We start from the raw sequence: 17821 nt of genomic DNA on the forward strand, positions 1-17821 counted from the left end.
TTGCAAGGTGATGGCCACCTTGATTGGTCGTTCGTAACTCCGTCGCGACTAGCTCACTGGTGATTCTGCAACTTGTGCTGATCAACTCTGAGTAAGCTTTGACATGCAGGCAGGCAGGGTAAATCCGAGTGGCAGTTGTTTTGAAGAGGCTCACACACTATGGTACTCTATGGGGCTATGGGGTTGAGGGTGTGGTGCGGTGCCCGACCCTGACGGTCGACTCGGTCGGAGCGGCCAGGTTTTGCATCCTTCAGGTTCTTATAGCCGACGTCGCGAGCCTTACAGATAGCAGGTGCATCAGAGTGTCAGGAAGGGAATGAATGGGCACATCACAGTCCAATTACCTACTGACTCTATGTTTCTGGACGTAATCGACTGTGAAGAAACTGAAAGACCTCGCCTACTCATTTGTTGCAAAATTCCCGTTTGTAAAGCCCTATTGGACGCCAATATATTATTGTACATCAACAGAAAAGCGCTTGTAAATGTGAAGGGAGACCTCGAACAGTGCAAGGAATGACAATTTCAGTAAAAGAGCTCCAAAAGCTTACGACGCCAAAAAGAACCATGGAGAGCTCAGATCACCTCGTCGGTTCAAATGGCATGGCATAGCCATCCCAAAGAATCCCAAACATGAGATCGTTCCCTGGCAGGAAATCAGACATTGACATTGCGCTTAAAGAATCCCTTCCGCTCCATCCTTCAGGCTCGCCTGTGGTAAACTCGTCAAAGTCAAAGTCTGGCGTCGGGATTTGAGCAGCAGCGTCCACGCCTGTTGCCGCCTCATGACTTTGCGCCCGACTCTGGCGATCCATGTGAGGGAGAAATTGTAATGCTCCTCCTTCGCCTCTGTGTTCTCTCCTTGCATCCGACGATGCATCGAAGGATAAGATCTGCTCGACGTAGGGAGCCCGCGACCTTGTGCTTTCTTGCCGCATTTGTCGCCTGTAGTTGTCTATTGCATCAGAAAATGCCGAGAGAATTTTGTGGTACTGGTCAGCTTGTGGGCTTAGACGACCTATATGGGACAAGACGTTTCGTGAACTGTGAAATGCGTCTCGGGCATCCGTGTCTGAGTCGTCGGCAAGAAGAGCGAAACCCAGGACGAGACCAGCCGCAAAGACCCATGCTATCATATGTTAGCATGATACATTCCTTGAGCCTAAAAAGGGCTGTTCTCGGAGTTTCTCAAGAGAGAGAGAGAGAGAAACCATAAGTTGCGATAGGGATACGATGGAGCGGCTGCAGACCTTTGATAATGCACATATTACCCAGAAAGACGCCAGCGTCGATTGCCTCTTGACACATCTGAGCCATGAGAGTCGCAGCCCCGATACAAGCACGAGAGAGCTCGATTACAGTCTCTGTTGAGCTGATGGGCGGCTCGCTAGTATCATGCTGTCGTCTCTTTCTAAAATGAGAGGAATTCCCGCGCAGTCGCGGCATGATGTGTTGTATAAGGAATTGCCTCGATGCACAGATGATTCCAAAATAGTAGGAACCTGCTGTGTGGATGTTGGCAATCATCTTCTCTCGGTAGCTCGAGTAGTCCTCCTGCCTAGGGTCGTGAGCCTTCCCTGGGCGCTGGCGGAGTGCGACAGGGAGCATCTGACTCCATTCGCGAAGGAGTTGCAAGTAGTGCTCGGCCGAGGAGGGTTTGAGGTTACCCTCGTCGGCGAACTCACCAATCACCGTCTCGAGTATCGAACAAGACTCATACGTTGCTCTGAGGGCTAAAGATCGATGACTGGCGACCTGTAGATTCTGGTCGACGTCCCCAGAAGTGATGTCGGCGGTTTGCAACGAGGGAGCGCTGCTTCTTCGCCCCAGAATTGAGGAGCAGATAATATCGAATACTCTGACGCTTTTCGCCACTCTCAGTCTGCGGGTACTGAATGTCAGCCCTGCGTCCACCCTGCTTGATGATATCTGTATGACCTTAACTAACCTTGTGCTTTGTTCTTCTTTTGACATGTGCTTGTGTTGTGTTGCAGCATGAAGTCCAAGGATATCGGCAGATTTAGAGGCCACTCCCAGATACATAAAGGCGGAATTGCGACGACATGCACCGCACATATAAAATGCCAGCAGGATAAAAGCCCTGACCAGGTTCACGGTTGGGTTCTCGAGCATTTTCTCAAAAGCCATCTGCCTACCAGCGGCAAAATATATCGAGGCGCGCACAAGCTCGTCTCGAGAGTTCCCCCTGACCTGGCACCCGATGGCTATGATGATGTATAACGAGGCGAGAGCTGCCCGGTCCACTAAACCTTTAGGCCTTGAAGTCTCAGTGTTGGCCTCGCGTACTGATAATTTCACGAGGCCGGCCAGCTCGTCTTGCGTGTAAAGATCTAGAAATCCACTTGACTGGGATATGCTTAGCTCGAGAAAAAAGAAGCATTGTAGATGTAAGACTTACTGCTTCCAAAAAGCAACGCACTAGATCATTCTTTTCAACTTCGCCCAAGTCATCGCGAAAATCCTCGCCACTCGCCTCAGGGCCGGCCAACTCAAACCAACTATGGCTGTGTTGGCCATCGGTAAAGCCAGAAGGTCCGACATAGAGTTTCAGTGTCTTTTGTAAGAAGCGCAAGAATGAGAGTGCCGCGGTATTTCCAACGAAAACTAACAGCCACTCATGGTCAGCAATAAAATCTACAGAGACTTAAGCAGATGGCAATCGACGAAGCATTGAGGCGATGCAAAGATGCCAAGTCCAAACGACCACGCGCACATACAAACACACCTACCTTTGGCACCACTTGAACTCGACAACATCAGAGGCCTCTGCTGTGCGGATCTTTCGACCGAGTTTCTAGGGTCTGGCCCGTCATCCGTCTCACTATCCGCATCTTCCGTCGCCCCCTGGGTTTGCGGTTGCTGCGATATCTCAGACCCACTGCTATACCCAGGCCCACGCGGCGGCTGCTGTATGGGATCATTGGCGTCTGTCGACACATTCTCGTTCACGACAGCAACTGCAGGTGGCTGAGGAATGACGGAGTGGGAATATCGACTTCTCTTGCCCCTTGCCGTTGGCGTGTAAGTGCATGTGTCCTGGGTCCCCTTCTTCAGGCACAGTCGACATGGCTGATTGGCGTCACATCTCTTCTTGGAAGCCTTACAGGCATCACAGGCCTTCACCGAGCGCTGCCGGTCTTGTGGTCTGACCTTTGGACGTGGCATGACAGACTGAGTGGCTGGCTGGAAGCCTGTACGGACTGTGTCGCAGGGGAACGCACTGCGGGAGGGCGGGTACGGAGGCAGAGCCGGGAATCCACTTGCGGACAGAGAAAGGCGGAGCCACAGTCCTGGATCAGACTCCCGAATGCAGCGTCTCGTTCGATATAATTGGAAGGACGGCGTGCTATGGCTCTTTTCAAAGGCGGATAGTATCGCGAAGCAGTCCCGGAACTCGGCGGGAAGATGAGCCAGCAGCAAAGGGAGTATTATCCGCAAGGAGGGGAGCAGAGATAAGCACGCTCATTGCCGACACTAACATGATATCGGGCGGTTACTATGCCAAGATAATATTGATAGTACTGTACTAGTTACTACGGTATCAATGACGTACCGTCTGTGTTCAAGCATAGGTGCTTTAGCCGCTGCCCCTGCGTGATAGGCAAAGCCTTGGACCATTTTCCAGAGCGGTTAAATCACTTTGCGATCATGTTTATGGTGGGCACATCCGCAAGATACGAATGCTGCCTGTAGGCCTGTGTTCCGATCTGGCTGAACCGTGGCGCAAACTACTTTGTTCAAAGGGGAGACGAGATCATAGCTCTCCGTTCGATTCTAAAGCATGGAGTAAAAGCACAGGAACCGTCAAAGCCAGCATGCCACGATATTAATAAGTATTGTGTTTCTGCCAACACACAACTTACTGAGACCAACAAGTCCTGCTAGCCACTTTTCTAAACTTTTTTTTCTTTTCTTTCCAATAGTCAACATGGGCTCTCACTCTGATTCAAATAACTCCTGGCGAAGACTCGATGTGGGCGTCGTGGGTGGCGGAATTGGTGGTATGGCAGTGGCCATTGCCCTCCGCAGAGCTGGACATCTCGTCACGATTTATGAGCGCAATGACTTTGTAGGCGAGGTTGGAGCGTCAGTATCTTGGTAAGTTCTGGAATTGCAGTTTTCTCTTTATTTATTTTTATTACTATTATTTCGAGTGCCATTGCTCTGATCTTAACATTACGACTTTGGCGCCTTCGGGTTGCTGAAATCAACCACAACCCTCCCATCTTTCTAAGTCTTTTACCCTAAGACATCTTGAGTTTGTCGTCTTCTTACACAGAAATTTACGATTATTCTGACCGTGTGATAGTGCCGCCAATGGTTCCCGCTGGTTGCACGAGTGGAACATCGACGTCGAGAAAGGCGATCCTGTCATTCTCAAGAGTCTCATCAACAGAGACTGGAAGACTGGGGAACCTCTGAGTGTCTATAGTCTTGACGATTACAAGAGAAGATGGGGGTTCGAGTATTATATGTTTCACCGCCAATACATGCACGCAATGTTGAAAGATACAGCGTTGCAAGAGGACGGCGAGGGAGAGCCCGTGAGACTCTGCGTCAACCACAAGGCAAGTAGACACTCGTAAAAACAACCAGTGTCCGTAAACTTATTGACCGACCTAATAGTGTGAAAACATTGACCTCGAGGCTGGCACCATCACCTTTTTCAACGGCCACACAGCGCAGCATGACCTCATCATAGGCGCCGACGGTATCGGCTCCGTGGTTCGCAAGCTCATCGGTCTCACGCCTGAGAAGAAACCCGCAGACTCTTCCTGCCTGCACGCCAACGTGCGAAGGGAAGATGTCAAGCGCCTGGGCCTTGTCGACTACTCTGCGGACGCGGCTCTTGAGTACTGGGGTGGCCAGGAGGGCAAGTGGGACAAGATCGTGCTGAGCCCGTGCAACGGCGGCGACCTGCTGTCATACTACTGCTTCTTCCCACGCGAGGTTGGCGACTACACCAGCCAGAGCTGGGGCGGTGAGGACCGCCCTGTTGAAGAGCTCCTGGCTCCTTATCCGGAACTGGACAAGCAGGTGAAAGATCATCTTGCTATTGGTATCGAAATCCAGCCCTGGCGATTATGGGTTCAGTCAGTCTACAATCACTCCGAGATTCCTGATTCGCGCATATTTGAACTCTGACGATTTGCATGCAGTCAACCATACCCATACATCATCAACCGCACGACGTGTCTGCTGGGCGATGCAGGCCATCCGGTAAGCATGCTTCGCTGTCCCGCTGCTGTGGCTCCGCGAATTCCGACTGACCTTGTCTGTATCTAGATGTTCCCTCACCAGAGCCAAGGTGCCTGTATGGCCATCGAGGACGCTGCCGCCCTTGGAATATTGTTCAGCAAGCCTTACTTTGGCGGAAATGTTGTTGAGACGCTCAAGGTCTACCAAGAAGTGCGGTTGCCACGAGCCACCAAGGTTCAAGCCGCAGCAGCAAAGGCTGCCTACAATATCAACGAACGGATCGGTAAGCCACAGATCTGTGTTTGGCTTCTTTTGGGTTTGCAGTGATTCTCACCAAGTACACATCTCAGGTTTCTCAAGCAATACCAATTTCAAGGGCTACAAGGTCGAAGACGAGACGAAGAAGCTGACGATTGAAGAGATGAATGCGTATGTGCAATTCTGAAGCCCCCAATCTTTGACGCACGTTTCGCTGTGAAGAGATCCGCTGACTTTGACTTCAGATATGACATGTACAAGGATATTGAGGAGGGTCTGGCGAGGCAAAGGAATACACCCTTCACAGACAAATTTATTAAGGGGCTCCCAGTGGGTTTGCAGATGTCCAACGGTGTGACAGTCGGAAGCTAGGTTTTCGCTCCGGGTTGTAGTACCATTCGAACAACTTTTTAAAACATACAAAGAATAGGGGAAGAATAATCACGTTTAAGATGAATATTTTCTGAAATGAAAAAAGAATAGTCTGGTATCAACAGTTGTTTCCTGAGCAGTGTCCTGGCCCTATTATCATGCAGTGTCGTAGTTGCTCGTTCCAAGCGACTGTACTTCCTGATCGAACTTGAGGCTGGCTGATGTGAAAATCAATGCATCAATAACATGAATTCACACCTGGCCCAATGCAACATGATCTCTTCTTTGTGTGAATAATTGTCAGAGAGAATTAACTGAGATTCAAGGCGAAGACATTCAGTAGAGGGGGCCGCAATATATCGAACCCTTTTCGGCCTCTTCCTCGTCAGGTGACCACTTAACAGAGACGCGCACTACGGAAATTGCATGATACTCAGTAGAAAATTCAGGTATCATGTTGTCATCAATAGTTCTAAGGTCCAGGATTTCAAATCGTTGTTGACTTTGGTGAATCCCGCTGCGGACTTCAAAGGCTGGCGGAATTCCACAACCCCCACTGTGGAATTCCACAAACGTCTCGAGCACTTATATAGCTCGTTCTTACTTCAAGCATATCCAAAACACACTCATAATGTTCATCCTTTTTCAGTTGAGCCATATTTAGATACCGAAAGTTGTGTTTGTACCAGGCATAACTATCAAAAATTTGTCGAAAACTGGTCGCAAGACAACCGTTAGCATGGCCGTGATCCACAAAGTCGCCATATTCGGTGTAAGTGCTTTGACTACTTCCCTTCCAGGACCACAACTAACAATCCAATAGGCCTCGGGCAACTTCGGTGCTCCCATCACCGCGGCGCTCCTCAAGGCCAACTTCGACATAACTATCATCTCGCGCACCGAGTCCCCTTCTACCTCCCCACCAAACACATCCGTGCTGAAGATCGCATACACCCTCGAGGGCCTCACAGCAGCCCTGCAGGGCCAAGACGCTGTGGTCAACGTCATAGGCCCCGGCGGCAAGGACGTGCAAGACACCATCACCGATGCCGCGGAGGCTGCGGGCGTGAAGCGACTGATTGTCAATGACTTTGGCTGGGGGGCGAATATCCGAGGCTTACCTGAGTTTCGAGAGGTTCATGACATGCGTATGGCTTCCTGGGAGCATGCGATGCAGATGAGCGCGCAGAACGGATCTTTTACGTGGACGGGGATCAGTATTGGAAATCCTATAGATTGGGTGAGTGGATTATTAACAGCCGAATAACAGCTATCTTGATTCTCTCCCATTGGCCCCTTCCTTCCTTTCTCTCTCAGTCATGAACGTATACTAAGATACTCCTTGTCCTTCCTAAGGCCATGGCAAAATTCCCTACGATGGGGTTTGACATGAAGAATTCGTCGGCAACCATCTACGACCAGGGCGAGGAGCGCTTCACTGGCACAACGCTGCAGGGCATCGGGCAGAGCGTCGTGGGCGTTCTGCAGCACCCCGATGAGACAGCCAACAGATTCGTCAAGGTCATGTCCGTCATGACCTGCCAGAACGAGCTCCTGCGGGCCCTGGAGGCAGCTACGGACAAGAAATGGGCTGTTGAGCAGTCCACGACCAGCGCGCTGATGGAGCGGGGCCGTGCGAAGCACCGGGATGGAGACCGCGGGTGGGTGCTGGATCTGGTTGTCGCGCAGCTTCTTGATGAGGGCCAGGCGCGCTGCGTCGTGGCACCTTCGAGGGAAGAGGCAGACTCGGATTTGCTGGGGGTGGAAGCCGAGAGCGTGGAGCAGGTGGTGTTGAAGGCTCTTGAACTGCGCGATGTAGTCTGATGATGTCCTCTAGATGCCAACGATTTCTGCTGCGTTTTCTCCAGTCGGTCTGGTGAAGTTTGGGCGTTTAGTCACTTACTTTTTGAAGGCCTATGAAATCGAACTTCCACCTCTCCGCGCTTTGTATCTAATTCCTCAGGCTCAGGTGCCCTGGATTAGTGGAGAGCGAGATGTGCTAGATCAACACTGGACTTGCAAGCGCTACTACTCCCAAGGAGTAATGAACACGGGAAGAGTGACTTGTGAGCCCTTGCTTGGTCGGAGATCATGGAAAAAAGGGTGAATATAGGGCTGTCATCGACATGTTTCAAAGAACGACGTCACGTTTCTCGACGTCAGGGTTTCACTTGTGACGGGTCTGAGACCCAGCGGAGAACTGGTGAACGTGCGCAATTCAACGTACACACGCCTGAATCTAAAAAATGAGTCTATTGCTCAGGGTGATATAAAACTATGTGATGCTCCTGCCGATGCACGTTGGCGGCCTCAGGAGGATATTGGGCAAGAATCATACCTTAGACGTGCCGAAGCCGTGATATAAGCTTGACGATAGCGAATACCATGCCTTCCCTCAAAACTCCATAGAATACTGTCATTTGTGGCCTCAGAAACCCCCCTCCCTCCCAAGACTTTTCTACTGCCGGTAAACTCGGCTACACTATCAGACGATCGAGAGCACTGAATCCACCTTTAAGAGGATGTGCTATTGGGCCCGCTCATGAATCCACGGCAATGTACCAAACAACTGCCTCCGTCCAAGAATTGCAACAACAGATTATCAGAACGAAAAAAAAATCCCTGGACGCAAACCTGCGGGTGAACCAACAGAGATGGGAGAGAGTGTGCAACAAGGTGTGTGCACTGCCCTGTTCGCTCACCGTGGCGATGCCTGGACCCCCTCCTTAATAAGTCTATTCTCTGATGCGCATGAGCACCAGAACCACTTTTCCTCTACCAACTTTCAGCATCCCAGCGGGTGGACGCCCCGAGTCAGGGCGCTAACTGTTTGTCCCCTGTGCATTTCGTACGGTCCCTTATGAAACAGTGACCCAATCTCGATGCAGTAAGACGGTGCTGGTGCGCATGAATTTGAACCCTACCCGACGACCTGGGGAGGACCCGGACGGGAAATCAGAAAGTGTGTGTGTGTGGGTGGGTGGGGCTGAGAGAGAGCGCTTTTCTCTCTTTCTCTTTTCTCTGTCTCTCTCTGCCGGAGAATTCTTTCGAGTACAAGGCATAAGAAACGAATTAGGATGTTGAAGGAGGATACTCAACCAGGTAAGGTGGACCTGAGAGCATGGCTGGCGGAAAATAAAATCAATCTATGGGATGATGCACGGATCGATAGATGTCCCCCCCCCCCCTTTTTGGTCTCCCCTTCCGCGACCTCTGCTAGGAATCTGGAGTTGAGTCGTTGGCCCAAGTGCTCCGCCAGTGTTTGCGCACGCATGTGAAAAGGGTAACGATGAGTATTTTGGATTCACGTCTGCAGTTGACCAATACCATGGCGCTATATCCTAGAGAAGCAATATCTTTCTTCTTCTTTTTCTTACGGTAGCTTTCATATCATACTTTCCTCCTCGTCGATCATTCTTCATCAACATGTACCGGCTTGGTGGGGGTACTGCTAAAGCGTACCCAAGGGAAGATGCCGAAAGAAATGGTTGCTTTGAAAGTGGGAACCTCTCGGGATTATTGCTAAAGATAAACCCACCGCGACTCATTACCCTGACATCGAGCCACCTTGACCGTTGAACCTGGAAAATGCATGCTTGCCAGAATACCATAGTAGTCAAATAGTGAATTGATGGCGGCACTTTCTCCGATATGCAAATGGCTATGAGGCACGCTGGGGTTGATACAAACTCGGGTTGGTCTGCTCGACATTTGCATCCATTCCCCAATACATACATGCATGTAATCGATCCAAGTAAACCCTCGGAGCACTTGTAAAAGCAATCCACCCTCGCAAAGAGAAGAGAGCGTGTGTAAGAGCCCAAAAAAAAATCACAGACGGATCTACAAGGTCTCGAACTCATTCACCAATGCCCGATTTTCTCTGTTCTTTCCCCACTTGAACCAGTTCATGATACAATACTATGGTAGCCCTCGTTCGAAACAAGATCCGCCCGCACATTCAGCCCTGAACAACAGCACACCCGTGCACACAAGGCCCTTCCGTTTTTTCCTTTTTCGCTCCGATCTTCCTCTCTCTCTAGGTTCATCCCGTGATTTTGGGCCTCCTCTTCTTCTTTCGTTTGCATGTAATTGTGTACAAAAGAACCTGTGCCTCTTGTCCAGCCAGGGTCTGGTATGTCCTGCCTGGGGGAAGAAAGGGGAGGGGGGGTGTTGTGAGGGAGGGGGGTTCACTCTGCTATTACTGTATTAGCGGCGCAAGACAAGGGGCTGGGGTCGTCCTCGAGGGAGTGTGATGTCGCGCCAGGCCAAGGCAGGGGGGCGGGATGAGGCTGGACCCTACCTAACTAACTAATCCATTCCGTCTCTCTTGCTGCAGCGGACTGTGTGCTTGTCTGTGTTGTGTTGTAAGTCCACAGAGTATGTGTGCAAATGATGAGTGATGTACCATAGTACCGTAATATTACACACGGTATTAATCGTTGCTCACTGACTATAGGCCAGGCCAGCCCAGACAATGCGAAACCCTCTTTTCCCCCTCCCCCTCCCCTACCCTCCCGGCCCAATGAAAGAGAGATGTTAGTGAAGGTATGCATGGACTGTCCCAAGTCCCCTAAACCTCGTCATACTCGCCTCCTCCTCCCACGCAAGGGGAAACCTACTACGGTAGTTTTTGGTTCTATGTCACCATCGTGGGTGTGAGTTGGTCTTGGGGTTGACCAGGGACCAAAGTCTGCTTGTTCTCCCTCCTCCTCTTCCTCTTCCTTGCCACACCTTTTTAGTTTTTACATTGTGTTTTCCCCTTCGTGTGGTTTCGAACCATTCGGAATTCTCCTTCATCACTCACATACTCTTTCTTCTCTTCCTCTCTCTCTCTGGTAGCCCCATTTCATTCGCTTTCTCTCATCCGGCCGTCCTTAGTCGCGTCACCATTATTATTCTCGACTTTTATTGTTTCATGCCAGACTTTTACCTTTCGCCTCCTCCTCTCCACTACAATTCTATCTTCTACCTCGACATAAAACCTCATTTATAACATATTATACTAATAATCCGTCGTGGTATGCCCTCACTCGCGTAAGTGATCACAACACGACGCGTGGGAGATGGAAGGCCGCTCCAGGCAGCTCAGCGAGAAAACATCCTTCTCGTCGAGACAACAAGATCGAAGGAATGGAGCGAGTCCCACGATTAGGAGGTACGTGATATATGAAAAGAGATACTTCCTTTCGCCCTCCTACTTACTCCCAATCCCCAACCCCCCAACGCGCTGACTGACATATGGACTGTCTGTCTTGCAGGGTCGAGCAGTCCCCTTCGGTCTCATCAACAGCCCAGGCACCACTTCCCTCCCTCTCCTCCTTGCGCAGGCAGACCGGAGGAGGAGGAGGAGGAGGAGGAGGAGGAGAGACATCATCACCACAGGACGCGACTGCGCCACAACCACCACCCTCGAGGCGCGGGCGCAAGGGCTTCAACATGCACTGGCCTTTCCAGAGCATAGCAACCGACACCGTCTCCATCTTCACCGCGCCCGCACCAGAGCTATTCCGCCGCGGGACCTGGCAGCCCCCCAAAACCTACGACAGCGACAAGGACAGCGCGGCCAGCACTCGGCGGGGCAGCACGCTGATCCCAGACTATGTGGTCAACTTCATCCGTGGCGAGACCCCTGAAAGCGTGGCGCGGCGCAAGCAGAATGGCGGAAACCGCGGCATGCGCGCCGTGGACATTACCCACCAGCACAGGCCGCAGCGGTCGCATATGGCGCTCATGATGCTGGCCGACGATGTGGAGGCTGGTGATGGCGGTGGCCGTCGTCGTGGGGACGGGGACGACGCGCAAAGCCACGTCACGTCGACGAGCACGACGACGGAGCTGCAGCAGATCCTGCGCGACGGACAGAGAAGCCGTGGTGGATGGCGGCGGGTCACAACTGGCTGGCGGAGCGGTGTGCTGCTGAGTCTGGTCTTGGTCCTTGTCATGCTCATTGCCGGCTTCGTCTGTCTGGTCATTGCAGGGACCAAGATCACCTCCCTGGCCGGGCCTATGGACCTGTTCACAGGTTCCTGCTCGGCGGCTGCGACGCTCAACTGGGGCCTGCACGCTCTCATCAACGTCGCGGTGGTGGTCGTCATCGTCGGCGCAAATTATGCCTTCCAGGTCCTGAGCAGCCCGACGAGAACCGAGGTGTCTGAGGTGCACGAGAACAGGAAGTGGCTGGAAATTGGTGTGCCTTCGGTCCGAAACTTTTGGTATGTCGGGCGAGGAAGGGCTTTTCTCGCCATGGTCCTCCTTGCCGTGGCCGTCATGACCCAAATAATGTTTGTACTTTCCGCCTTGCGCGTCGTAGCATTCCAACAAAAAGACTGACCACCCCCCATGGCAGATATAATTCCTTAATCTTCACCACCACAGCCGGCACGACCTACGACCTCATCGCCGTCGAGCCATCCTTTCTCACCGGCGCCCAGTTCAGCAATAGCTCCTCGTCCAATGCCGCAGCGCTCTCGCGGGCCCAGCTGCTCGACCTGCAGAGTCTCCTGGCCAGCGGCGGTGGTGCGCTCACCAACCTCACCACGACGGCCTGTGTCGATCTCTTTGACGACACCTTCAACGCAGAGTACTCGAATATCATCCTCGTCCTCACCGCTCCTGCTGCAACCTCTTCCGAGTCCACCTCTGACGACAACTCCCTCGTCGCAACGGCCCAGGCTGGGTTCGGCGCCAACAACACCACCACTTCTGCGTCAACCCTCATCACCACCACCGCGACAACATCCGGCGTGGAGATCCTCGTCGATGGCTCGTCCGTGTCCTACTGTCTCGCTGAGCGCACCGCATCGCCCACCTGCACCGTCAACCTGAACCCGGCCGTCTTCGCCACCATCCTCGGGCTGAACCTGGTGACACTGCTCCTTATGGGCGCGACGCTCCTCGTGCACCAGCACTCCGACCCCCTCGTCACCCTCGGTGATGCCATCGCCTCCTTCCTTCGCGAGCCGGACCCCAGCACGCGCGACAACGCCCTCGTGACCAGGGAGAACCTCCGTCTGGGGCTCGGCGGCTGGGGCTTCACCGAGGGCAAATACTGGTCGCCCACACGCACGCCGCTGTGGCTGTCGGCGCCAAGTCTGGCGCAGTGGGCCACCGCAGGCTCCTGGTGGCTTGTGGCTACCGCCTTGGCTGCCGCGGCGCTGATCCTCACCGTTGTCACCGACAAGACCGGCAACGTTCACGGTCTCAGCCCTTTTGGCATCGCCACCCCACGGACAACCTATCTCTTTACCGAGAGCAGCAGCACAACTACCATCATTCCAGCCGCCGCGCTCGCTATCGCCGTATCTACCCCCCAGGTCCTACTCGCGGGTCTCTACTTCAGCACAAACGCCCTGCTGACCGCCTTCTTCCTCTCGCGCGAGAGCAGCCTGTACACCCAGCGACCAGGCCGCAACGGTGCCGCACCCCGTTCCTTACGCGTCAGCGCCGACCCCGTTGGGGTCCAGGCTACAAGCCTGTACCTGACGCTCCCGCGGCCCGTGTCGTGGGCGCTGGCAGTCTGGTTCGCTGCCATGGGCTTCGTGCTCTCCCAATCGTGCTTCGTCGTCTCCGTAGAGGAGAGCGATGCTTCCTCCTCGAACCACCTCCGCGGCCTGGGTCTCAGCGGCACCGCCCTCCTCGTCCTCCTCGCCATGCTCATCATACTGCTCCTGGCCGTAGCCGCAGCAGGGCTCCAGCGCCTCCCACCGTCGCAGATGGCCGACGGGCGCGCCACAGGCAACCCGCTTGCCATTGAGGGCGGGAGCTGCTCAGCTGTCCTCAGCGCACGGTGCCATCGCATGCCCGAGGAGGCGGGCGTGTGGATGAAAAAGGTGCTCTGGGGCGTCGTCACCTCTGCGGGGGGCCAAGACGCCGGCAGCCACGTCGGCCACGTTACCTATTCGGCCAGGGGTGTCGGAGAGCTGGACGGGAATCGTCGCTATATTTGAAAAGGTTGGGATCTGGAAGCGTTGGAGCGTGCAATTTGATACCCCCCATGGAGGATGTGTTGTCTCTTCTTTTTCTTTTTCTTCTCCTTTTTTTTTTTTTGGACAGAGAACTGAAAATATCGCTGGGTGATTTCTCAAGTGCGGCGCACGAGTTCGGGTATATTTAGGAAGTGGTGACCCGATGATTTCTTTGAGTTGGACCCGGTGTTCTTGAAGCGATGCTTTTTTCTTTTTCGGAATGATACCAACTAAGCGTGGAATAATGATTGATCAATCAGCCCTCAGTATGGGACGAAAGGGGCCTTTTCTGTGAATGCACTTTCTATTATTTGATCACCGCATGCGTAGGTCCGGGAGAGTTAGGTTGGCGTGCTTGAACAGGTGAGTTCTTGCTCAGTTCGCCCCGGCCTTGGACGGCCTCCCACTGCTATGGCCCAATCCATGCGTGTGATCGTGTGGAAGCTCTCTTGAAAAAGATAAAATAAAAAAGAATACTCGTGTAGAAGCGCCATAAAATGATGATATGATGCTCTGCCGTTCTCCAAACCAAAATTCGCCCACAAGGTATCGAAGAAAGAAAAAATAAGTATAAAAAAAATAAAAATAAAAATAAAAGGCTTTCGTTTAACGATCAATATGCCGTAACCTGTATGCCCAAAAAACGCCGCCGTGTATGTGTATATATGTGTATGTATGCGCGTATCTAGATTTGCCAAATTTCGCCGATGACAGAAGTGAGAGAGAATTCTTCTTCTTGGGAGTTTGTTGACATCCATAGCCGCACGTCTAGGGCTCGATGGGGTCCTCAAGGAAATTGTAGCCGTCGTCTTCTGGGGGCAGGAAGTAGGCAGATAACCCCAAGATACCAACGAGGAGCGCGGCTACGCTGGCGCTGACTGTGCAAAGGATCCAAGAGGTGTCGAGCTGCCAGCCAGGCACAGAGAAATACTCGTCGTTGTCGAAGAGGAAGGACTGCAGAAACGATGATTGTCAACTTTTGAATCCTTGGGCACACATAAGAAGAAAGAAAAAAAGAAAGAAAAAGAAAAAGACGCCTCGTATATGTGACACAGCTGTCTTGCGTCCAGTGCGGAAGGTCTCAAGCAGCGCAAAAGATGGCAGAGAACAACGTACCACAAGGCCCATGGCGGCGAATTGTGCGACAGAGACCGTCAACAGCAGCCCGCTCAGAACCTTCCAGCCATACTCGCGCTTGACCTTGCCACCTCCAATCGTGATAACGAAGCACACCAGTGTAGCGAGTTCAGCAATGGTCGCAAAGCTCATGAGAAAGCCGCTCGTCCTCCATATGGAGCAGAAATATCGATCTTCGGGATGACAGTCCCGTTCTGTGTCGGGAAAATGCCGACACGGGCTATCGGGTAGGGCGGTGTTGCAGTAGTGGTGAAGACCGAGATGTTGCGAGTAAGTCTTGTCGCTGCCACGGACTGGAACGTCCATGCTGACCCAGTGAGGGACCAGAATGGAGGCGAGGGTCATTGCCGATGCTGGTTGCGCACGTCGCAGGTTAGCCATGGGGAAGTTCTATAATACGAGATTCTTCTTGCCAAAAATAACATCACGAGATTCACGCCGCCGAGGGGAGAGAGCGACGGCTTGTGTTTCGCGACTGGACCCCCTCCACCAAATTGGCATTCATCGAGGATCGCTCCAAACGGCAATCAGCTCTTGCTGTTGCACATCCCTAGCGCCTCGCACTCGCAGGTGTGTTCTTGCTGTTGTTGCAAGCGGGGACGAGTCGAGGATTGAATGGAGCGCGAGTCGACGATGACGACATGACAAGTAGAGAGCGGCACTCGATAAAGGGACCGAACGTACCAGCAATGAATATCGCCAAAGCGGTGCCGTAGACTGATAATCGCGTCATGATCCCGTTGCGATTGGTGCAGTAGAGGAAGCCAGTGTGTATTCCGCTTTCGAGATGCAATTCTGTTCTGCAATGTTGGTATCGTGAGTAAGAAGGAGTAGTGTCGTGATGCTGTGGATTGACTGGGCGGGAAAAAAGGTGGCAGGTTTCATCCACTCGTACTATCAATGTCGGCAGGCGTGAGCTACAGTGCCTTGCTCCTACTACTGTGCAGGCGCTGTGCCATGCCGCTGAACCAAGCTTTGCACCCCGGCAGCTTGCAGGAGCCCCCCCCCCCCCCCCCCAAAGCCGTGAGCGCATTTCCCTGGCTGCCTGTCGTACTTCTTGGAAACCTTGCAGCGGATGTACACCGTTACAGTACCTTCACACCGAGGCCAGGCCCTCTTCTCCCCACATTCTCCAGAATGCCCAAGCCCACTCACTCACCCACTGCACACTGTACTAAGGCACCTTCTCCAGACCTGAATCCTCCCTTCCTCTCTTCTCGTCTTGGCATTCTCCCTGTTCCTTTATCTAGTTTTTGGGAGCAGATAAGATAGAATACCTGACTTGACTGGGCTCGTGCTGCAACGTTGGAACTTAGCATCAACAGCTGTCAGAATATGACGCTCGAGGCACTATTTTTTTTTTTTTTTTAGTGGCGTGCAACCGCCAGGCGGTGTTCCCCAGCCTCACCTGATCTGGGAAGGTCGACCTGCGGTCAACCGCGGCACGCGCCTAATCTGGCGTACCTGGCTGCGAGCTGCTACTATCAAATGCTTTGTAGTGGCCGCGACTTTGGACTGCCAACCCTGTCAAAGATGCGCGCTGGGAAGCCCCTGGGAGGACTGACCAGGTTCACACCAAGGGGGGCTATCATAAGCGGAGTGATTGCTCCTGCACAGCTGCCATGATTTGATGCAAAGTCACACGGACAAAAGTTTTAAACCCCCCCCCCCCCTTTCTATTGACAACGAAACTACAAGTTGACGAAAGATCGCCGTTTGATTGGGATATTAGCTCAGAGCCGAGTCGATATATCAATGACTATACCTAATATGGTGAGGAGAGATTTCAGCAATTTGCGATCCAGTGACGGCTGTTGATGGTGATCATTGCGAGATAAGTACTCTAAGCTATAGACAATACAATTTCACTCACAAACATCATCACTCCAAAGACAACATGCTCTATTGTAAGGCCACGGAAGGAGCGCCAACACGGCCTCTTTCACAAACGATGATGACGCTGCAGCAGCTATGGAGGTCAAGCGGGCAAGTGCTAATCGTTAATACGATCCTGCCCCGTTGAGCATCAAGAGTGTTTATTTGTAAACGTGACAGCTGCAGCCGCAAATTCTTGTTCTCTTAGAGATCAACTAAGAGAGTGCTTCGTCAAGCAGCGTTACGTCTAAGCCGCAACATTATCTTCTTCGCATTATTTGTTGGTTTTGGGGGCACCATCCAGATCCCTAACTCGCAGCCAGAGATTCCCACGTTCAGGATGCACAGTGCAGTGATCGTCCCAGGGCTGTTGGCTCTCCTCTCTGCAAGCATAGTCACAGCTCAGTCCTGTGGCCAGAATGTCTTCCCTGTCGGATACCAATGTGGCGCCGGCATAAGGGATGGCGACCGTGTCTATGATCCCAGTTGCCAAAACATTGTGAGAGGATGACTTTGATGCCTTTTCTAAGACATTGAATCCCGAGATCACGATACTGACCGAGTCTTGCTCCACAGCTTGTCTGCCACGATGGTACTATGCAGCTCAACAACCCTTGCTCGCCCGGCCGTTGCATGTGGAGTGATGACGCTCACTCTGCGTTCTGTGTTGGCAGTCAAGGTGTCGCCGACGCGGAAGACGTGGCAGCTGGATCTGAGGCTCCAGGCTGTGGTTTTGCCGTCGACGCTGGCCAGAAATGCCCTGTCATTCTCAAGAAAGGTGGCCGTCTGTGCGACAAGTCATGCAAGAATGTTGTGAGAGAGCATTGCCCAGTCTCCTCCATAACATGTTCTGCCGTGCTGACCTGCTGTTTGGCCAAGGTCGTGTGCCGTGGAGGAATCATGGAGACGAACCAATCTTGCGAGCCGAGCACATGTATGACCAAGGAACAAACCGACCTTGGTGAAGGCGCCTTTTGTGGTCAAGAGGACAA

General features: G+C 52.7%; 5 protein-coding genes across 5 annotated transcripts; 3 read left to right on the forward strand and 2 right to left on the reverse strand.

Annotated features, from left to right (window-relative positions):
- Nucleotides 1–581: 581 nt before the first annotated feature.
- On the reverse strand, nt 582–3186 carry M406DRAFT_63880 (uncharacterized protein; the record flags this gene model as incomplete). Its single annotated transcript, XM_040924857.1, has 6 exons — nt 582–861; nt 919–1129; nt 1251–1882; nt 1949–2367; nt 2420–2625; nt 2751–3186. The coding sequence occupies 6 exons, from the start codon at nt 3184–3186 to the stop codon at nt 582–584; spliced, it is 2184 nt and encodes a 727-aa protein (XP_040771681.1).
- A 763-nt stretch (nt 3187–3949) lies between these two features.
- M406DRAFT_47112 (uncharacterized protein) lies at nt 3950–5850 on the forward strand (the record flags this gene model as incomplete). The annotated part of the gene is made up of 7 exons (XM_040924320.1): nt 3950–4119; nt 4331–4577; nt 4648–5114; nt 5181–5268; nt 5308–5503; nt 5571–5649; nt 5724–5850. 7 exons carry the CDS (start codon nt 3950–3952, stop codon nt 5848–5850), a joined length of 1374 nt encoding a protein of 457 aa, XP_040771682.1.
- Nucleotides 5851–6524: 674 nt separating this feature from the next.
- On the forward strand, nt 6525–7674 carry M406DRAFT_296117 (NmrA-like family protein; the record flags this gene model as incomplete). The annotated part of the gene is made up of 3 exons (XM_040919229.1): nt 6525–6622; nt 6674–7090; nt 7207–7674. Exons 1-3 carry the CDS (start codon nt 6590–6592, stop codon nt 7672–7674), a joined length of 918 nt encoding a protein of 305 aa, XP_040771683.1. The 5' UTR covers nt 6525–6589.
- A 3615-nt stretch (nt 7675–11289) lies between these two features.
- Nucleotides 11290–13799, forward strand: M406DRAFT_342907 (uncharacterized protein; the record flags this gene model as incomplete). The annotated part of the gene is made up of 3 exons (XM_040921812.1): nt 11290–12134; nt 12200–12452; nt 12486–13799. The coding sequence occupies 3 exons, from the start codon at nt 11290–11292 to the stop codon at nt 13797–13799; spliced, it is 2412 nt and encodes an 803-aa protein (XP_040771684.1).
- A 786-nt stretch (nt 13800–14585) lies between these two features.
- M406DRAFT_267862 (uncharacterized protein) lies at nt 14586–15687 on the reverse strand (the record flags this gene model as incomplete). The annotated part of the gene is made up of 3 exons (XM_040917897.1): nt 14586–14771; nt 14934–15307; nt 15639–15687. 3 exons carry the CDS (start codon nt 15685–15687, stop codon nt 14586–14588), a joined length of 609 nt encoding a protein of 202 aa, XP_040771685.1.
- Nucleotides 15688–17821: the final 2134 nt, after the last annotated feature.

The sequence above is a fragment of the Cryphonectria parasitica genome (genome assembly GCF_011745365.1).
Source record: "Cryphonectria parasitica EP155 unplaced genomic scaffold M406scaffold_9, whole genome shotgun sequence".
Taxonomy (NCBI): domain Eukaryota; kingdom Fungi; phylum Ascomycota; class Sordariomycetes; order Diaporthales; family Cryphonectriaceae; genus Cryphonectria; species Cryphonectria parasitica.